This window comes from Dendrobium catenatum, unplaced genomic scaffold, assembly GCF_001605985.2.
Source record: "Dendrobium catenatum unplaced genomic scaffold, ASM160598v2 fragScaff_scaffold_231, whole genome shotgun sequence".
Lineage (NCBI taxonomy): Eukaryota > Viridiplantae > Streptophyta > Magnoliopsida > Asparagales > Orchidaceae > Dendrobium > Dendrobium catenatum.
The window spans coordinates 5,419,695-5,437,906 of NW_021318693.1; the positions used below are offsets into that span (position 1 = coordinate 5,419,695).

At 37.4% G+C, this 18,212-nt stretch overlaps 2 protein-coding genes across 7 annotated transcripts in view; both read left to right on the forward strand.

Annotated features, from left to right (window-relative positions):
* The window catches only part of LOC110104799 (ubiquitin carboxyl-terminal hydrolase 27), a 36,928-nt gene extending 27,385 nt beyond the window's left edge, over nucleotides 1–9,543 (forward strand). For 4 of the 6 annotated variants that reach the window (XM_020834056.2, XM_020834052.2, XM_020834058.2 and 1 more), the window contains 9 exons: nucleotides 2,685–2,785; nucleotides 2,871–3,107; nucleotides 3,570–3,638; nucleotides 3,745–3,876; nucleotides 4,007–4,141; nucleotides 4,260–4,322; nucleotides 4,518–4,671; nucleotides 7,789–7,985; nucleotides 8,055–8,476. In XM_020834056.2, coding sequence (XP_020689715.2) covers nucleotides 2,685–2,785; nucleotides 2,871–3,107; nucleotides 3,570–3,638; nucleotides 3,745–3,876; nucleotides 4,007–4,141; nucleotides 4,260–4,322; nucleotides 4,518–4,671; nucleotides 7,789–7,985; nucleotides 8,055–8,348 — 1,382 coding nt within the window. In that variant the 3' untranslated portion in view covers nucleotides 8,349–8,476. Of the gene's footprint in view, nucleotides 1–2,684; nucleotides 2,786–2,870; nucleotides 3,108–3,569; nucleotides 3,639–3,744; nucleotides 3,877–4,006; nucleotides 4,142–4,259; nucleotides 4,323–4,517; nucleotides 4,672–7,788; nucleotides 7,986–8,054; nucleotides 8,477–8,785; nucleotides 8,808–8,917 lie in introns of those variants that run through there. The other 2 variants (XM_028693142.1, XM_028693143.1) reach the window with 2 other exon arrangements.
* A 1,242-nt stretch (nucleotides 9,544–10,785) lies between these two features.
* On the forward strand, nucleotides 10,786–13,417 carry LOC110104800 (phytosulfokine receptor 1). Its single transcript, XM_028693144.1, has one exon. The coding sequence runs from the start codon at nucleotides 12,058–12,060 to the stop codon at nucleotides 13,267–13,269; it is 1,212 nt and encodes a 403-aa protein (XP_028548977.1). The 5' UTR covers nucleotides 10,786–12,057; the 3' UTR covers nucleotides 13,270–13,417.
* The last annotated feature ends 4,795 nt before the right edge of the window (nucleotides 13,418–18,212 follow it).

Here is an 18,212-nt window from a genome sequence, read left to right on the forward strand (position 1 = left end):
AGACGTACAAGCTCAAGCTGTGCTCCAAAGCAGATCCAAGAATCTGAACCATCTCCTGAAAATAAGGTAAGCTCACCACCTCCCTTATACCCTATAAATAACTCTATATCCTTCAACAACTTCTCATCATTACACAAATTTTTTTGTTACATTAGAAGATATCCATATTCCTAAAGTTATTTATGAGGCCTTATCTGATAAAAATTGGAAAAATGCCATGAAGGATGAAATGCAGGCCCTGGAGAAGAACAAAATGTGGGAGATCGTCAATCTACCGATAGGGAAAAAATCGGTCGGCTGCAAATTGATGTTCTCAGTGAAATACAAAGCTGATGGCACACTAGAGAGATATAAGGCAAGATTGGTGGCAAAAGGGTTCACTCAAACATATGACATTGACTACCAAAAAATGTTTGCACCTGTAGCCAAAATGAATACTGTCCGAATACTACTCTCACTAGCAGCAAAGTACAACTGGCATCTGGAACAATTGGATGTGAAAAATGCATTCCTGCATGGAGATTTAGAAGAAGAGATATTTATGGAAATACTACCAGGGTTTAAAGAAAAATCTGAAGGTAACAAGGTGTGCAAACTGAAAAAAGCTCTATATGGGTTCAAACAATCACCAAGGGCCTGGTTCGAAAGATTCTCTAAATTCAAGCTCCTAAATGGGCATCGACAAAGTCAAGGGGATCATACATTATTCTTCAAACATTTAGACTCAGGGGGAGTCACAATATTATTAGTGTACGTTGATGACATTATTTTGACTGGAGATAATATAGAGGAGAAAGACAGTTTAAGGAAAAGTCTTACTACGGAATTTGACATCAAAGAACTTGGTAGACTAAAATACTTCCTCGGAATTGAAGTAGCTCACTCCAGCAAAGGAATCTTCATTTCACAACAGAAATACATCAAAGATCTTTTAAAAGAAATAGGTAAACTAGCTTGTAAACCAGCACCGACACCAGTAGAACCTAATCTTAAATTGGGGGAAGCTAAAGAAGATCCAGATGTAGATAAAGGGACCTACCAGAGACTTATAGGGAAATTGATCTACCTCTCCCACACTAGACCAAACATAGCATTTGTTGTAAGCATGGTCAGTAGTTTATGCAGAATCCAAAGCAGATTCACATGCAAGCGGTAGACAGGATATTACACTACCTAAAAGGAAGATCAGGAAAAGGAATTCTCTTTAAGAGAGATCAAAGAATAACCTTAGAAGTATTCACGGATGCTGACTATGCAGGATCACCGGTTGATAGAAGATCTACCTCTGGGTATTGCACATTTCTTGGAGGCAACTTAGTTACATGGAGAAGCAAGAAACAGAATATGGTGGCAAGATCTAGTGCAGAAGCAGAATATCGAGCTATGGCCTTGGGAATATGTGAGCTACTATGGATTAAAATAATCCTAGAAGACTTAAAGGTTAAGTGGGATGAGCCCATGAAGCTACATTGTGACAAGAAATCAGCAATCAGCATAACCCACAATCCAGTCCAGCATGATAGGACCAAGCACATAGAAGTGGACAGACATTTTATTAAAGAAAAACTAGACAGTGGTCTAGTAAGTGTCGACCATGTATCATCAAATGATCAACTTGCAGATATCCTTACTAAAGGATTGGACAGTTCTGCCTTGCTTAGAATGATTGACAAGCTGGGGATGACACATCCATATTTTCCAGCTTGAGGGGGAGTGTTGAAATCCAGCCGTTCCCAGTGCAAAGGATCCGACGGACACAAAGATCAATCCGTGGGATACTCTCATGGATCCCGCCATAATGAAGGAAAGGATTTAGGAAAGATTTTTATGTATTATTTATGTATTAAATCTGCAATTTATTATTTCCTCGTTATGATATCTTGTATAGATCTATAAATAGGGAAGATTGTAATGAATAATTTCAAGCTTTTCCCTCTCAAATTCTCAGTTTTAACAAAACATTCCCCAATCATGTCATTTTGAATTTAATGAGAGATTGACCTTAATTTCCCTGCCCATAATATTAGAGAATCATCTTTTAGATGGTTTGGCCACATAAAAAGTTGGCTTTTTGATGACTTTGTTAGGGGGTTGGATATATTCGATCCGTTCTATGTTAAGAAATGTAGAGATAGACCTAAAAAAGTTGATTAGAAAATGTTAAAAATGATCTTTTTTTTATTAAATTTAAATGAGAGTTTAACTCCTGATAGGGCACAATGGAGAAAAAAGATTTATGTAGCCGACCTCATGTAGTGGGATAAAAATTTGTTGTTGTTGTTGTACACTTTTTATTAAAACTATTATATAGTAAGCTATTTAAAATTTCATCGTTTGGTTGTGTGCTCTAGAGCTCAGCATAGGCTCCAAAACTAACTTTAATTCGGTCATGTTGAGTCTTCATCTCTCTCATTTTCATCTTCATCTTCTATCAGATTAATTTCTGAATTTCTGAATTATATTGCATATGCCTCTATTACATAATCTTGACGCTATCTTTATTAAAACCTCATGTTTTTGTTGCTCACCAGTTACCACATCTTTTCTAATCTTTTCCATGTTTCATCCTGTTGATAATGGCCTCTTATATTCTTAATGCTAGCATCTTTTTAAAATAAATGTTCTATTCACTGACTCCAAATTATACTTGTTCTACTGCACTAAGAAATTTGCCTAATTTTCAGAACTGTGCGTAGTTCACAATGAGAAGACTGTAGTAAACCCAAGAAACGTGATGCTTGCTATGGGCCAATATGTCCAGGACTTCAATTTGATGAGACAACAGGTGGATTCTCTATCCTTTGGATTCCTAATAAATTTAATAAGGATTATGCTGTGCATCCAGAAAACATTTTCTTTTCGTCATATAGGATGCTGCGGAAGCATTCATCCATCTCTTGTCTTCCTTAGAGAAAGAAATCATTGAGCATTTTATTCATTTGCAACATGGTGGATCTCTCGCAGACATCACTGCCTTCTCTTCTAGTAGGATTTACAACCAAGAGAAGGGAACGCCACATGAATTCGAGAAATGGAAGAAGCTTTTTATTGGGCCATTTGATGCAGTTATTGGGAGCTATTTAAGATGCCAAACTTGTTCAAATATGGTAATTGCCTTTCAGAATTCTGTCAGCTCTTTATTTGTTTGACATTCCCTTTCCGCTGTACTTATATCATGTCCAGAAGAAACGCATCAATCTTCTAAGAAATTTGCGCTCTCTGAACATTTTAATTTGCTAAGCAAGGTGCTCTGTCTAGCGCATATATGTTATCTACGTGTATGAAACAATCTCTCATGCATACATAAACAATTATGCACAACCATATGTGAAAAGTCACATAACTGAAGTCACATGTCTAAGGTTTTGTTTGGGACGGCTTTCTCACTGTTTTTTAGAACAGTTTTTTAGTATAAAAGTTAAAATTTTTGTGCTCAAAAACTGCTTTAAGAAACAGTAAAAAGCCATCCCAAACGAATCCTAACTCTTAATTCATTTTCCGTTTGAATAGCTCTTTTTTTTTTCTTTTTTGTTGTATCTTTGACCTGAATGTTTATGTTGTATTGTCAGCTTTCAGTGGATTTGGAGTTATTGCGCTCCTTGCCTCTCTCACCTGTGCTGGATAGAAATGCTGATATTGTATGTCGTAGATGACCCGCTTTTTTTTATGGTTCTGTATGTTTTAGTCCCAACTCCTTGTTCCAGATATTTCTAATTGCCTATCCATGTTTCTTTGCTGAGTTAGATGGAGGGCTGCAGCTTGTTCGATTGCCTTAGGCATTTCACCAAATTGGAGCGTGTTGATGATTATCGCTGTGGTAGATGTTGGCATGCAGCTGCCTTGAAGCAACTCTTTTATAGAACTGAAAAAGATGAGGTGGAGCTTTTATACTCACATGGCCTATTTCTTTGTTATTTACCAGCATCCTTTATATGTTTGTCTTTTACTGAACTGTTTTGGAGATCAGGATTTCCTTGGCTGACTAAATTAAGTGCCATTTTTTCAGGTTAAAATTAAAAAACTCAGCGACTGTGTCAAGTATGATTCTTGTGATTGCAAAAACCTTTTTTGCGATGAAGAAATTTCCTGGACTGGTATTTCACATGCTTTAAAGAAATTAAGTATCATTAAATGTCCGAAGGTATGAGATATGAATGCTTGCAAATTAAGCAAACATTTTAATTTTTCTTAAAATTTAGCGTATCAGTATAGTAGTGTTTTAATTTTGATATAAACTAAATGTTTTTGATGTATTCTAGGTACTTTGCTTTCATTTGCAACGGGCGTCAATGAACTGCTATGGTGAATTGGTCAAGCTTCAGGTATGTTAGATTTATAACTTAATAGACCGGCTTCATTTGGGACGGTTTTATTACTACTTCTTAAAGTAGCTTTTTAATACAAAAATTTTAATTTATATATTAAAAAATTGTTTGAAGAAGCAATAAAAAAGCTATCCCAAACAAAAACATAATTGAATGTTAGTTCCTCGTAAGATTTACGATGTCTGATTACAGGGACATATGTCTTTTCCATTGTTTCTCGACCTTTCTGCATTTGTGGAAACTGCAACAAAATTGGGGCAATTGACTTCTGTAAAATATATGCATAGCAACATGAAGGCACTAGATTGCGCATTGCTCAAGCAACAGGACATGCGGATGCTACAACATTTTTACAGAATGAAAAACTAGACAGTGGTCTAGTAAGTGTCGACCATGTATCATCAAATGATCAACTTGCAGATATCCTTACTAAAGGATTGGACAGTTCTGCCTTGCTTAGAATGATTGACAAGCTGGGGATGACACATCCATATTTTCCAGCTTGAGGGGGAGTGTTGAAATCCAGCCGTTCCCAGTGCAAAGGATCCGACGGACACAAAGATCAATCCGTGGGATACTCTCATGGATCCCGCCATAATGAAGGAAAGGATTTAGGAAAGATTTTTATGTATTATTTATGTATTAAATCTGCAATTTATTATTTCCTCGTTATGATATCTTGTATAGATCTATAAATAGGGAAGATTGTAATGAATAATTTCAAGCTTTTCCCTCTCAAATTCTCAGTTTTAACAAAACCTTCCCCAATCATGCCAGTTTGAATTTAATGGGAGATTGACCTTAATTTCCTCTCCCATAATATTAGAGAATCATCTTTTAGATGGTTTGGCCACATAAAAAGTTGGGTTTTTGATGACTTTGTTAGGGGGTTGGATATATTCGATCCGTTCTATGTTAAGAAATGTAGAGATAGACCTAAAAAAGTTGATTAGAAAATGTTAAAAATGATATTTTTTTTATTAGATTTAAATGAGAGTTTAACTCCTAATAGGGCATAATGGAGAAAAAAGATTTATGTAGCCGACCTCATGTAGTGGGATAAAAATTTGTTGTTTTTGTTGTACTCTTTTTATTAAAACTATTATATAATAAGCTATTTAAAATTTTCTCGTTTGGTTGTGTGCTCTAGAGCTCAGCATAGGCTCCAAAACTAACTTTAATTCGGTCATGTTGAGTCTTCATCTCTCCCATTTTCATCTTCATCTTCTATCAGATTAATTTCTGAATTTCTGAATTATATTGCATATGCCTCTATTACATAATCTTGACGCTATCTTTATTAAAACCTCATGTTTTTATTGCTTACCAGTTACCACATCTTTTCTAATCTTTTCCATGTTTCATCCTGTTAATAATGGCCTCTTATATTCTTAATGCTAGCATCTTTTTAAAATAAATGTTCTATTCACCAACTCAAAATTATACTTGTTCTACTGCACTAAAAAATTTTCCTAATTTTCAGAACTGTGCGTAGTTCACAATGAGAAGACTGTAGTAAACCCAAGAAACGTGATGCTTGCTATGGGCCAATATGTCCAGGACTTCAATTTGATGAGACAACAGGTGGATTCTCTATCCTTTGGATTCCTAATAAATTTAATAAGGATTATGCTGTGCATCCAGAAAACATTTTCTTTTCCTCATATAGGATGCTGCGGAAGCATTCATCCATCTCTTGTCTTCCTTAGAGAAAGAAATCCTTGAGCATTTTATTCATTTGCAACATGGTGGATCTCTGGCAGACATCACTGCCTTCTCTTCTAGTAGGATTTACAACCAAGAGAAGGGAACGCCACATGAATTCGAGAAATGGAAGAAGCTTTTTATTGGGCCATTTGATGTAGTTATTGGGAGCTATTTAAGATGCCAAACTTGTTCAAATATGGTAATTTCCTTTTCAGAATTCTGTCAGCTCTTTATTTGTTTGACATTTCCTTTCCGCTGTACTTATAGCATGCCCAGAAGAAACACATCAATCTTCTAAGCAATTTGCTCTCACTGAACATTATAATTTGCTAAGCAAGGTGCTCTCTCTAGCGCATATATGTTATCTACGTATATGAAACAGTTTCTCATGCATACACAAACAATTATGCACAATCATATGTGAAAAGTCACATAACTGAAGTCACATGTCTAAGGATTCATTTGGGACGTCTTTCTCGCTGTTTTTTAAAAACAGCTTTTTATTATAAAAGTTAAAATTTTTGTGCTAAAAAATTATTTTAACAAGAAGCAAAAAAGCAGTCCCAAATGAAGCCCAACTCTTAAATCATTTTCTGTTTGAATAGCTCTTTTTTGTATCTTTGATCTAAATGTTTATGTTGTATTGTCAGCTTTCTGTGGATTTGGAGTTCTTGCGCTCCTTGCCTCTCTCACCTGTGCTGGATAGACATGCTGATATTGTACGTCACTGATGACCCTCTTTTTTTATGAATCTGTATGTTTTAGTCCCAACTCCTTGTTCCAGATATTTCTAATTGCCTTTCCATGTTTCTTTGCTGAATTAGATGGAGGGCTGCAGCTTGTTCGATTGTCTAAGGCATTTCACCAAATTGGAGCGTGTTGATGATTATCGCTGTGGTAGATGTTGGCATGCAACTGCCTTGAAGCAACTCTCTTATAGAACTGAAAAAGATAAGGTGGTGCTTTTATACTCACATGGCCTCTTTCTTTGTTATTTACCAGCATATCCTTTATATGTTTGTCTTTTACTGAAATGTTTTGGAGACCAGGATTTCCTTGGCTGAGTAAATTAAGTGCCCTTTTTTCAGGTTAAAATTAAAAAACTCAGCGACTGTGTCAAGCATGATTCTTGTGATTGCAAAAACCTTTTTTGCGATGAAGAAATTTCTTGGACTGTTATTTCACATGCTTTAAAGAAATTAAGTATCATTAAATGCCCGAAGGTATGAGATATGAATGCTTGCAAATTAAGCAAACATTTTAATTTTTCTTAAAGTTTACCGTATCAATTTAGTAATGTCTTAATTTTGATATAAACAAAATGTTTTTGATGTATTCTAGGTACTCTGCTTTCATTTGCAACGCGCGTCAATGAACTGCCATGGTGAATTGGTCAAGCTTCAGGTATGTTCAATTTATAACTTAATAGACATATGCTTCGTTTGGGACGGCTTTATTTCTGCTTTTTAAAGAAGCTTTTTCAATACAAAAATTTTAATTTATATATTAAAAAGCTATTTTAAAAAACAGTAAGAAAACAGTTTCAAACAAAGTCATAATTGAATGTTAGTTCCTTGTAAGATTTATGATGTCTGATTACAGGGATATGTATCTTTTCCATTGTTTCTTGACCTTTCTGCATTTGTGGAAACTGCAACAAAATTGGGGCAATTGACTTCTGTAAAATATATGCATAGCAACATGAAGGCACTAGATTGCGCATTGCTCAAGCAACAGGACATGCGGATGCTACAACATTTTTACAGAATGGTTGGTCAAAACCCTTCTGTGGCATCCTTGTCTGAAATTAAGTTAGAAGTACCATCTGGTGAACTTTTAGAAAGTAAACTCTTGGAAGCTGCTTCTGTAGACAACAGTGAGAAGATGGTAACAGAGTTGGCTGCTGATTTAGATCAAACCTGCATCATTCCAGAAAGAGGTTACAGTGAAAAGGTCATAAATCAACTATATCTGTGCAACTCTGCTCTGATCTGTTTTGTAACATTTGCCTTTTCCTTCCAGGTAGGAATCGCAAGATCATCAGCGAGTTGTATGTACCAGCTCCGTTCAGTTGTTGAGCATTACGGAAGGCCTGGCAGTGGACATTATGCAGTTTACAGGAGAATGGAATCTCAATTATCTTTTGGTGCTGCTGGGGAGCTACCAGATTCCATGAATGGATCTTGGGTTTATATTTCTGATACTAAAGTCAAACGTATCAGTTTGGAGGATGTTCTTGCAGCGGAGGCAAGCATGCTTTTTTATGAGAAGGTTGAGGCTGATATTCATGAATCAGAATTCAGAAATCTTACTTAATGGACAACACAAGCTTTTGGCTATACTAAGGTTTGTTTGTGAAAGCTTTTTTGTTACTTTCTAAAGTAGTTTTTTAGTACAAAATTTTTTTTGAAGTTGAAATTTTTGCATTAGAAAGTCGTTTTAAATGTTGTACGGTGTTAATTTGGATTTCATTCAGACAACTATCATTTTAACTCCAAACTGAATACAATTTAACAAACACAATGTGTACTTTAACAATTCAAGTGACACATTGCAACTAACGTTACAAATTTTGTTACAGAATACCACTGACATAACAGACATTTGTAACACAGTACAACCTTAGCTTGACAGTCTTTCATCCACTTTGATAGAAATTGTACAAATCTTTTTCTCTCATTGTCTCTTTGTCTCACTTTACTTCACTCTTCATTCTTAAAACTAACAAAGATATCCATTTTTACATGAAAAAGGGATGCAATCATTTAAGTTAAATATAAGGCCTGACCCCTAGGGTCATGACACTAGGGTTTGGAGTGCCACAGAGCTCTACTCTCTCTCCAGCCCAATGTGCAATGATGCTCCACTCTCTGTTTCTATGTTAGATTACAGCGCCGTCGTGATGCCTATGATGCTACAGTACACGTGTACAGCGTTGCAATGCTCCAATGTAGAATGCCGCGAGACTATACGGTCCCTCTATAACCCCCGGTGAACTTGACCAATAGATTAAGGTCTAAGTCAACATTATAACCCGCCGATGAGCTCGATGGATAGAATTGAGGTCTAAGTCAACATTATAACCCGATTGATCGACACAATCAGATTCCACAAAAACTAACACACTACAGTTGTTTTAATATTTAATTATGTTCATGAAGACATGCTGCTTCAATACTTGGAGTCTAAGAGTGGGAAGGGATAATGGTAGGCAGTGCTCTGCAATAAATTGCTTGGAATGGAGATAAACCTAAAGATCCATGACTTGTCATGTTTTAAGAAAACTCTGCTTTAGACAGAAATTTCTGATATGAGCTTCTATCACTCGAAGTCGTGCCGCGCGCTAAGGCGCAATAATTCTCCACAAAGCACTCACAAAACTATAGTTATAGTCTGATATAAATTTACATGGTGTTACGTACAAATATTGTAAACTGAAGTCATTCTACTCATTGTATCGATGAAAATGAAAATTGATGTTTAAGAGCTGAAAAATGTGCATATTTGAAAAGGACAGTCATTATGGGTGTAAACGAGTCGAGTCGAGCTCGAGTCATCTCTGACTTGAACTTGAGCTTGATTAATTTATTGAGCTCGAGCTAGCTTGAGCTTAGGCTTTATTCTACGAGTTCGAACTGGCTTACGAGCCGACTCATTTATTTTGAAAAAGAGAAAATTATTCTGATTTAAGCAATTATTATAATAAAATTGTAAAAAGAATGAAAAATTATAAGAATTTATGAGATGAACACCATCATACCATTTATTTTACCCTCAACAACAAAAATATATCATTGCTTGAAAACTTAGAATTTTTTTCCATGTATTCTTTGGATGGGGGTAATTTTAGCAAGCTTGCATCTATATTCGAGTGAAGCAATGGAACCTACTCATGCCAACAACATCATTGGGTTATACATACTTCTATGGTCATTGAACATTTTCGTGTGGGTAGTCCAACGCTTCTTGTCCCTTACCCATATGAATTAGATGGAACGAGCTTGAGTTACAAGTAATTTCTCGTACACTTCATTGTTATTATGTTATTCCCACTCTCATTTTGTAATATGTATCTTGGGTTACAGACAATGAGGTGTAATGAGAAGCATGCTCATAAAAATTTGGCCTATAATATAAAAGTGTATAGATATGTGATTGATGGTTTATTTTATAGTTATGTAGAACACACTTTTAAAAGTACTTTCATTTATAACATTATCAATAATTAATTGAATGATATTTTTGGAACCAATCTACTCAACCATTATAATAAGTGATGAAAATAAAATAGTAGCATCTTTCATGATATGGAAAATATCAACATATTTTAGAAATAATAATCCATGTGGATAATAGACAAGAAAGTTAATGAAAGTTCTATTCATGATATTTGTTCAACTATTATGGGTGTCAATATTTGACATGACCCGAAAATCCTACTCGAACCCGACCCGAAAATTTTGGTTTATGGTCAACCCGAACCCAAAACGGGTCGGGTTCGGGTTCAACATTTCGACCCGTTTCAAAAATTGGGTCGGGTTCGGGTTAACCCTTTGACTCGAAATTGACCCGAAAGCTTGATTTTGACCGGGCAACCCAATTTTGACCCGAAAAAGAGGAGATAGACCCATTTTTTATCCGAAAACTAGCAATTTTTTATTGGAAATGGGTCATTCGGGTCGTGTAGGGTTGGCCCGGACCCGAAGCGGGTTGGGTTCAGGTTAGGAAAATTGACCCATTTTCAAAAACAGGTCGGGTTCGGGTTGACCTGAATAGTGCCGGGTCAATTTCGGGTTCGACCCGAACCCGAACCGTGACTCGAAATTGACACCCCTATCAACTATCATCCATTAAGGTGCATCCAATTTCTTTCAAATAATGTCAGAAATTCTTAATTAGCAACTTACATTCTTCCTTATAACCACTTAATAAATCATATCTTAAACCCTAAACCTAATAAAGAGGTACGAATTGAAAATTTATAAAAAATTTCAAATCAATTGAAATATATGACTTTAGTAATTTGTGTCCACCAATAAAATCTTTAGAGCAGCAAACCCAAAATATCTTTCAAATATTCATCAAAATATAAATGAAATTAAAATATACAAATAAATTTAACTACACTTCTATTATTTTATTACTCTTAAATTATATTTCTTAAAATTTGGCTGATAAAGCAATGAGAACACTTAGAAATTTGAATAAGCTAAATATATTATCAATAAGAATTCATCAAGACAATCAACTTTGTTAGGGAAGTTATAGATTAGTGACAGAACAAATATTTCATGGCACAAAACAATAAGCACCACAACTTTGTAAGGGAATTATGTTGCCTTTGTGTTAGTTTTTAACTAATAAGGGATCAAACATACTAATGTATGTAGACAAAATCAATGATATTTCTAGTGCTTGGTCCATTAATTATATATTTTAAATTAAACTTAGGCTTTATTTAATTGTAGCCCCACAGGGAAATTATGTATGGATTCCGCACAGAATAACTTCTTCATTTGAGAGAATTTTTGGTCAATATTTTTTCGTTTTTAGTAAAATGAAATCTAAAGCTTAAACAAAATCTTTGATTTCATTTGGGACGACTTTCTTACTGATTTTTTAAGTAATTTTTTAATATAAAAATTTTAAGAAAATTATATAAAACAAATACTTTAAAAATAAGAAAATTTTTTCTCAAACGAAATCTTTGTAATAAAATCTAGAGCTTTTTTTGCATTTGATCTTTATATGCAAATGTCATTTGGGTTGACGATATGATTATTTTTTTTATGCAAATAATAAAAAAATTTGCCCATTAAACTGTTAAGTGGGAAAAATTCCGAACGCGTTCAAATTCAAACCAGAAGCCATTATATCACCTAATATATAATAAATTATGTTGGTCAATTATTCATATTGACTATTTAGAGTCACGTTTTCAAAATTTCACCAATTTTTGCGCTCAGCATTGGAAAAAAATTTTGACTGACCTGCGCGGCAGGAAAATGGAGGCACCGGGCACGTCATGGCGTGTTCTTCTTCTCCCAGTCAAACATTCTCCTCCTCTTCTTCCCGTCAAAACCCTAACGTCAATCATTCCCTCCCCCCCTCCCTTCAATCTCTCCCACCCATCCCCTCAATCATGGAACCTATCCTCCAAGGCATAATCGCCGCCGCCGGCAGCTTCTCGGCTATCTTCCTTCTATTCTTCATCGTCCTCCTCTTCTGCCGCCGCCGTCCCCGTAAACCCCTTCCCCCCTTCCTCTCCGTCTCTTTCTCCACCCCTTCCACCGCCCTTACTCTCCCTTCATACGAGCGCAGCTTCGCCTTCGATCCCTCCCTCCCCCACATCTCCCTCTCCGATCTCGCCGCCGCCACCAAAAATTTCTCCCCGGACCGCATCCTCGGAGATGGTGGCTTTGGCTTCGTGTACAAGGCCATCTTTCCCTCCGGCGCCCCCGTCGCCGTCAAACGCCTCTCCCCTGACCTCGCCCCCTTCCAAGGCTTCCGCGAATTTCGCGCCGAAATGGACACCCTCGCCCGCATCCAGCACCCCAACCTCGCCCGCCTCCTCGGCTACTGCATCGCCGGCTCCGACCGCCTCCTCATCTACGAATTCCTCCCCGGCGGCAGCCTCGACCAACGCCTCCACGACCCCAATCCTGACTTCTTTCCGCCGCTCACGTGGTCGTCCCGCCTCCGTATCCTCCGCGGCGTCGCCGCGGGCCTCGCCTTCCTCCACGAGGTATGCCGCCCGAGCATAATCCACCGCGACATCAAGGCCAGCAACATCCTGCTCGACGGCGAATCAGTTGCCCGGATCGCCGATTTCGGATTGGCGCGGTTGGTGGAGGCGTCGAGATCGCATGCATCGACGCAGGAGGCCGCGGGGACAGTGGGGTACATGGCGCCGGAGTATAGAGAGGGAGTTACGGCGGCGACAGCAAGGGGCGATATTTATAGCTTTGGGGTGTTGGTGATGGAGGTGGTGACGGGAAAGCGGCCGAGTTGGCCGGTGAAGAGAGGTGATGGTGAGGAGATGGCGCTGGTGAGGTGGGCCCGTGGAATGCTGGAGGGGGGAAGGCAGATGGAGCTTTTAGATCCTTTGATGGGGAGAGAAGCGGTGGTGGAGGCGGAGGTGAAGGGGGTGTTGGGAGTGGCTTACAGGTCTACGGAGGAGAGGCCGAGCAGCAGACCCTCCATTGGCGAAGTGATCAAGCTTTTGGATAGCTTTTGATGAATTCCCTTAAAGAAGCTATGGGTAATTGTGTTTGTCGCACGAGTAAGCTCATTACTTAGCTCTTATTGCTCAATTTCCTAATAGTTAAGTGTACAGTTTTTTCGTAATTATAAAATAATAGATAGTGTTCTGTGTTGTGTACTCATGCTTTTGTTGTTGGGAGGATTTGTTGGGGTGTTCAGTTATTTTTATTTTTATTTTTTTAAAAGAAAATAATAACTTCATTTCATCCAAAAAACATGATCCGAAAACCCAAAATATTCTCGAACCTCCATGCATGAAACAATTATTACATCCGGTGAAAATACCAAGCATACTGAGTGTATCGAGCGCGGTACCGAGTGTTGTACCGAGCACGGTACCAAGCACTTTGTGACGTGGAGTTTTGTTATTGGTCTCTGGATGTATTCGGTGTCCGGACAGAATAATTACTCCCATGCATGTTCATCCCAAATCTCAATGATATATATTTAACATTTAAACTTCAATACTGCATTACACTAACTTTCATTAATGCCCTTGATGAAGCCCTCGACGACAAAGAGGAATTCACAAGGAGTTACAATGAGTAATAAGAGACAAGAAAGTTGTGACAAGATCTTGCCGAGAAAGTTCATGATTGGCGGTGTTTTAGTACAAAAATTTTTTGAATTATAAAATTTTATATTGAAAGCTGTTTTAGGAAGCAATAAAAAAACTGTTCCAAACGAACCCGAATCTCACTACGGAAGTAATCTGATTAGACCAATGGCGTGCACTAGTGATGGTCAATGGGACTTTGCTTGCAAACGGCAAATACAAATGGCGATGTGGTACGTGATAGATGAGTTCATTAACGAGATTGTAATGAAGAAGATGATAATAGTGTTATTTTTTGTTTTATTTAAAAGTATAAGTGCGACCTAAGTAAATAGTAAAGTATATATAGATGTGGAACATTTATTGAAAGCTGTTTTAGGAAGCAATAAAAAAACTGTTCCAAACGAAGCTTGAATCTCACTACGGAAGTAATCTGATAAGACTAATGGCGTGCACTAGTGATGGTCAATGGGACTTTGCTTGCAAACGGCAACAACAAATGGCGATGTGGTACGTGATAGATGAGTTCATTAACGGGATTGTAATGAAGAAGATGATAATAGTGTTATTTTTTGTTTTATTTAAAATTATAAGTGCGACGTAAGTAAATAGTAAAATATAGATGTGAAATATTTAAATAATATAGTTTTCACTATGTATGTAAATCTTTTGTTTTTTAAAGTTATAAAAAGATTTTATCAAAAAAATCATATGGGAACTTATTACTCAATAGATGACAAGCTGCTTGTGTACCTTCGATTGAAAATAAATTGAAGGATTAAATCTCACATAGTTCGGAGAAAGGAAATTGCAAATGATTATGAGAAAAGATAAAAACAACGAATAGGAAATAAATTAAAATAAAAGAAAAAAACAAATGGTTCATTTGAGAGGAGATTTTTCTGTGGACAAATTTTCAAAAGGAAATAGTTTAATAATTAATTAGGTGAAATTTCTGAGGATGGCCACACCAAGTGGGTCTGGTCAGTGGGTCGGTGGGTTGGGTCGGCACCCATCGGGTTTGGGACGGGTCACACAAGAAAGTCGTTACCTTTTCTCATGATTTCTTATGCGAAAAATTATTTCAGAGTTTTTTAATTTTTTGTAGTATCATTTATATAAAAAAAATAAATCATTTGTATATATTTGTAAAAATAATAAAAAAAAATTTAAAAGAGAAAAACAAATAGTTAAATTATAATTTATTTGACAGTATTTAATATTTTAAAGTGTCATTTATTAAAAAATTCGAAAATATTATTTATAAAAAAACCAGAAAAAATCAAGTCGTTAGCACCGCTGACGCTGACGACTTGATCTTTTCTTATTTTTTTTATAAATATATATAAAAATGTTAATTAAATTACATATTTATAATAAAAAAAATTGTCAAATTAATTTAGATTTAACTATTTGATTTTCTCGAAGTTTTCTTTTTTATTTTTGTTTTTTTATAAATGATATTATAAATAAGTAAGATTATAAACTTAAATATATAGTATTTATTAAAAACAAATTAAATATAAAAAGAAAAAAAGCATATTTGTAAGTTTTTTTTTTTTTAAATTTGATTTTTTATAAATATATATAAATTTTAATTAAACTATATATTTATAAATCATACTATAAATTAATTAAAACTAAAAAAACTAACTTGTCATTAGAACAACTTACGACTTAAATATCTTTTTTTTTTTTTTAGTCCGCTAAATCAGCCCGCCCAGCTCATCCCTCTACCAAATCAGACCGCTCGCCACCAACTCAACTGCCACCTCAATAGGAGAAATTATTAGGTGCGGAGTGCGTTCGGAGACCAATAAAAATGTGCCACATCATCTCATTGGTGGGTACCCAGCTCGGTACCCGCACTCAGTATCGCTAGGTACCCAGTACTTGTGCGGACGATTCTCCCGTCCGCACTCCACACCTAATAATTTCTCCCTCAATAGACAGTCTTTACCTAAGAAGATAATCCGCCCCCAGCTCACCCGCCCCATAGCTAGTCATAGTCTAAAATAAAGACCGGCATCACACTTTGAAATTCAGTTTGATGAAAATAAATTTTAAATGATGAGTTTCTTCTACCGGAGAAATCATTATATGCGGTCATCAGAGTGTCTGGAGGCGAATCAGATGCACCATATCATCTAGTACATAAAAAAAAATAACGTGGCATGTCTTGATTCACCTCCGTACAATATATGGTGACCGCACGAAATAATTTTTTCTTATGCTATGACCACTTTGGTAGAAGTGGGATTTGATGGGGTTGTTGGACAATTGAGAGGAGAATGCATAAAGGGTCCACAACAATGACGATGGCCTTCCTTCCAGTCATAAACCACTTTCAGGGTCAAGGTCTTCCTTGAAAAAAGAATGGGGAATTTTCAGGTAAAGCCGATTAGTATGAAATCTGAATACATATAAAAGCGCATGCAGATTATACTTGTGTAGAAGAGAAACAGAGAAAAAGTAAGAACAGAACTTTTAGCTCACGTATTATATCCTCATTAATTGCATAAGCTTAGAGAAGAGCTACAGTGATGAAGTGTATATATAAGAGGAGAGGATAATTCTAGAAGCTGGCAAAGCCATTAATAGCAGTGAGTAGTGGAGCTGCTAATGTGTGTGAGCCAATCAAATGAGGCAATGGAAATGCTGGAGCCAAATAAGCTTGATGTGCTGCGGTGCAGCTGAACTGGGTTGTTAACAGGGCCCCTCAAATTGACTGTCCATCGGCCGGACAGTTAATTTGTCACGAAGAGTAGAAAACCTGGTGGCTGAGAGGGCTTTTGTAAAGATGTCAGCTGGTTGATCGACTGAGCTGATATGGAATACATCGATCTCCTTGCGCTTGATGTGGTCGCTGATAAAATGGTAATCGATCTCTATGTGCTTGGTCCGAGCATGGAATACCGGGTTGTTGGCGAGAGCGAGAGCTGAGATATTGTCACAATGAATTGGTGTGGGCTGAGATTGAGGAATAAGGAAGTCTGCGGCAAGGCGACGAAGCCAAATGACGTCGGAGGTAGCAGAGGAGAGGGATCTATATTCGGCTTCTGTGGATGACTTTGCCACTGTGACTTGCTTCTTCACATGCCAAGAGATGAGGTTAGGACCAAGGAATGTACAAAACCCTGTAACAGATTTCCGATCTATAGTATCCGCCGCCCAATCTGCATCGGTGTATGTATGAAGACAGAGATCGCCTTTGCGAATTGGCAAGCCATAATGAATCGTCCCTTTGATGTCGCGAAGGAGACGTTTGAGAAGCTTGAAATGATAGGCGGAGGGATTGTGCATATGTTGGCATATGCAGTTGGTTGAAAAGGCGATGTCAGGGCGAGTAATGGTAACATATTGAAGGGAGCCGGCGAGGCGACGATAAAGGGTGGCATCGGTGTATGGTGTGTCGAGGTCCAGGGGCTTGTTGGTTTTAAGGGAAATAGGTGTAATGGATGGTTTACAGGAGGTAAAACCGGCTGATTCGAGGATGGCATGAGCGTAATGGGATTGTTGTAAGAAGATCCCATTATCGTGATGGTGTGCCTGAATGCCAATGAACATTGAAAGTGGTCCGAGTTGTTGGAGGAAAAATTGATTTTGAAGTTGCAACAGCAAGCGTTCAATCATTGTTGGATTGTTCCCGGTGAGTAATATGTCATCGACATATATCAGAAAATAAATCTGGGTGTCCCCTCTTGAATGAATTTCAGCAACGATGGGTCGGACCTGCTAAATGAGAAGCCAAAGTTTGTTAAAAATGATGTTAGCTTTTGAAACCATTGGCGTGAGGACTGTTTGAGGCCATAAATAGCCTTATGTAGACGGCAAACATGCTCAGGATGTTGCGGGTCTATGAATCCTTGTGGCTGCTACATGTACACTTCTTCTTGGAGATCACCATGGAGGAAGGCATTAGCTACGTCAAATTGGAGAATCTTCCAATTATGGTGGAGGGCGACGGAAAGGAGGACACGGATTGTAGGGAGCTTGGCCACCGGGCTGAATGTGTCCTTGTAGTTAATACCAAATTGTTGTGAGTAACCCTGTGCAACGAGTCTGGCCTTGTGACGGACAATGGTGCCGTCAGGGTGTAGTTTTAGCTTGTAGGTCCAGCGACAACCGAGTATAGGCGTGTTGGGAGGTGGTTTGGTGAGGGACCAAGTGCCATGCTTCTGAAGGGCAATGAATTTGGAGGACATGGCATTACACCAGGGAGGTAGTTTTGATGCTTGGTTATAAGTATAAGGGGTGATAAGGGGGTTAGTATGAGCGAGGAGGTCGAAGATGGGTTTGGGGCGAAGATTACCCGTGCGGGAACGAGTAAGCATTGGGTGAATATTTGGGTGAGGGTGTGG

What these genes read in the sequence shown, in the direction of transcription:
- LOC110104800 (XM_028693144.1), top strand. Translation starts at nt 12,058, where the DNA reads ATGGCGTGTTCTTCTTCTCCCAGTCAAACATTCTCCTCCTCTTCTTCC.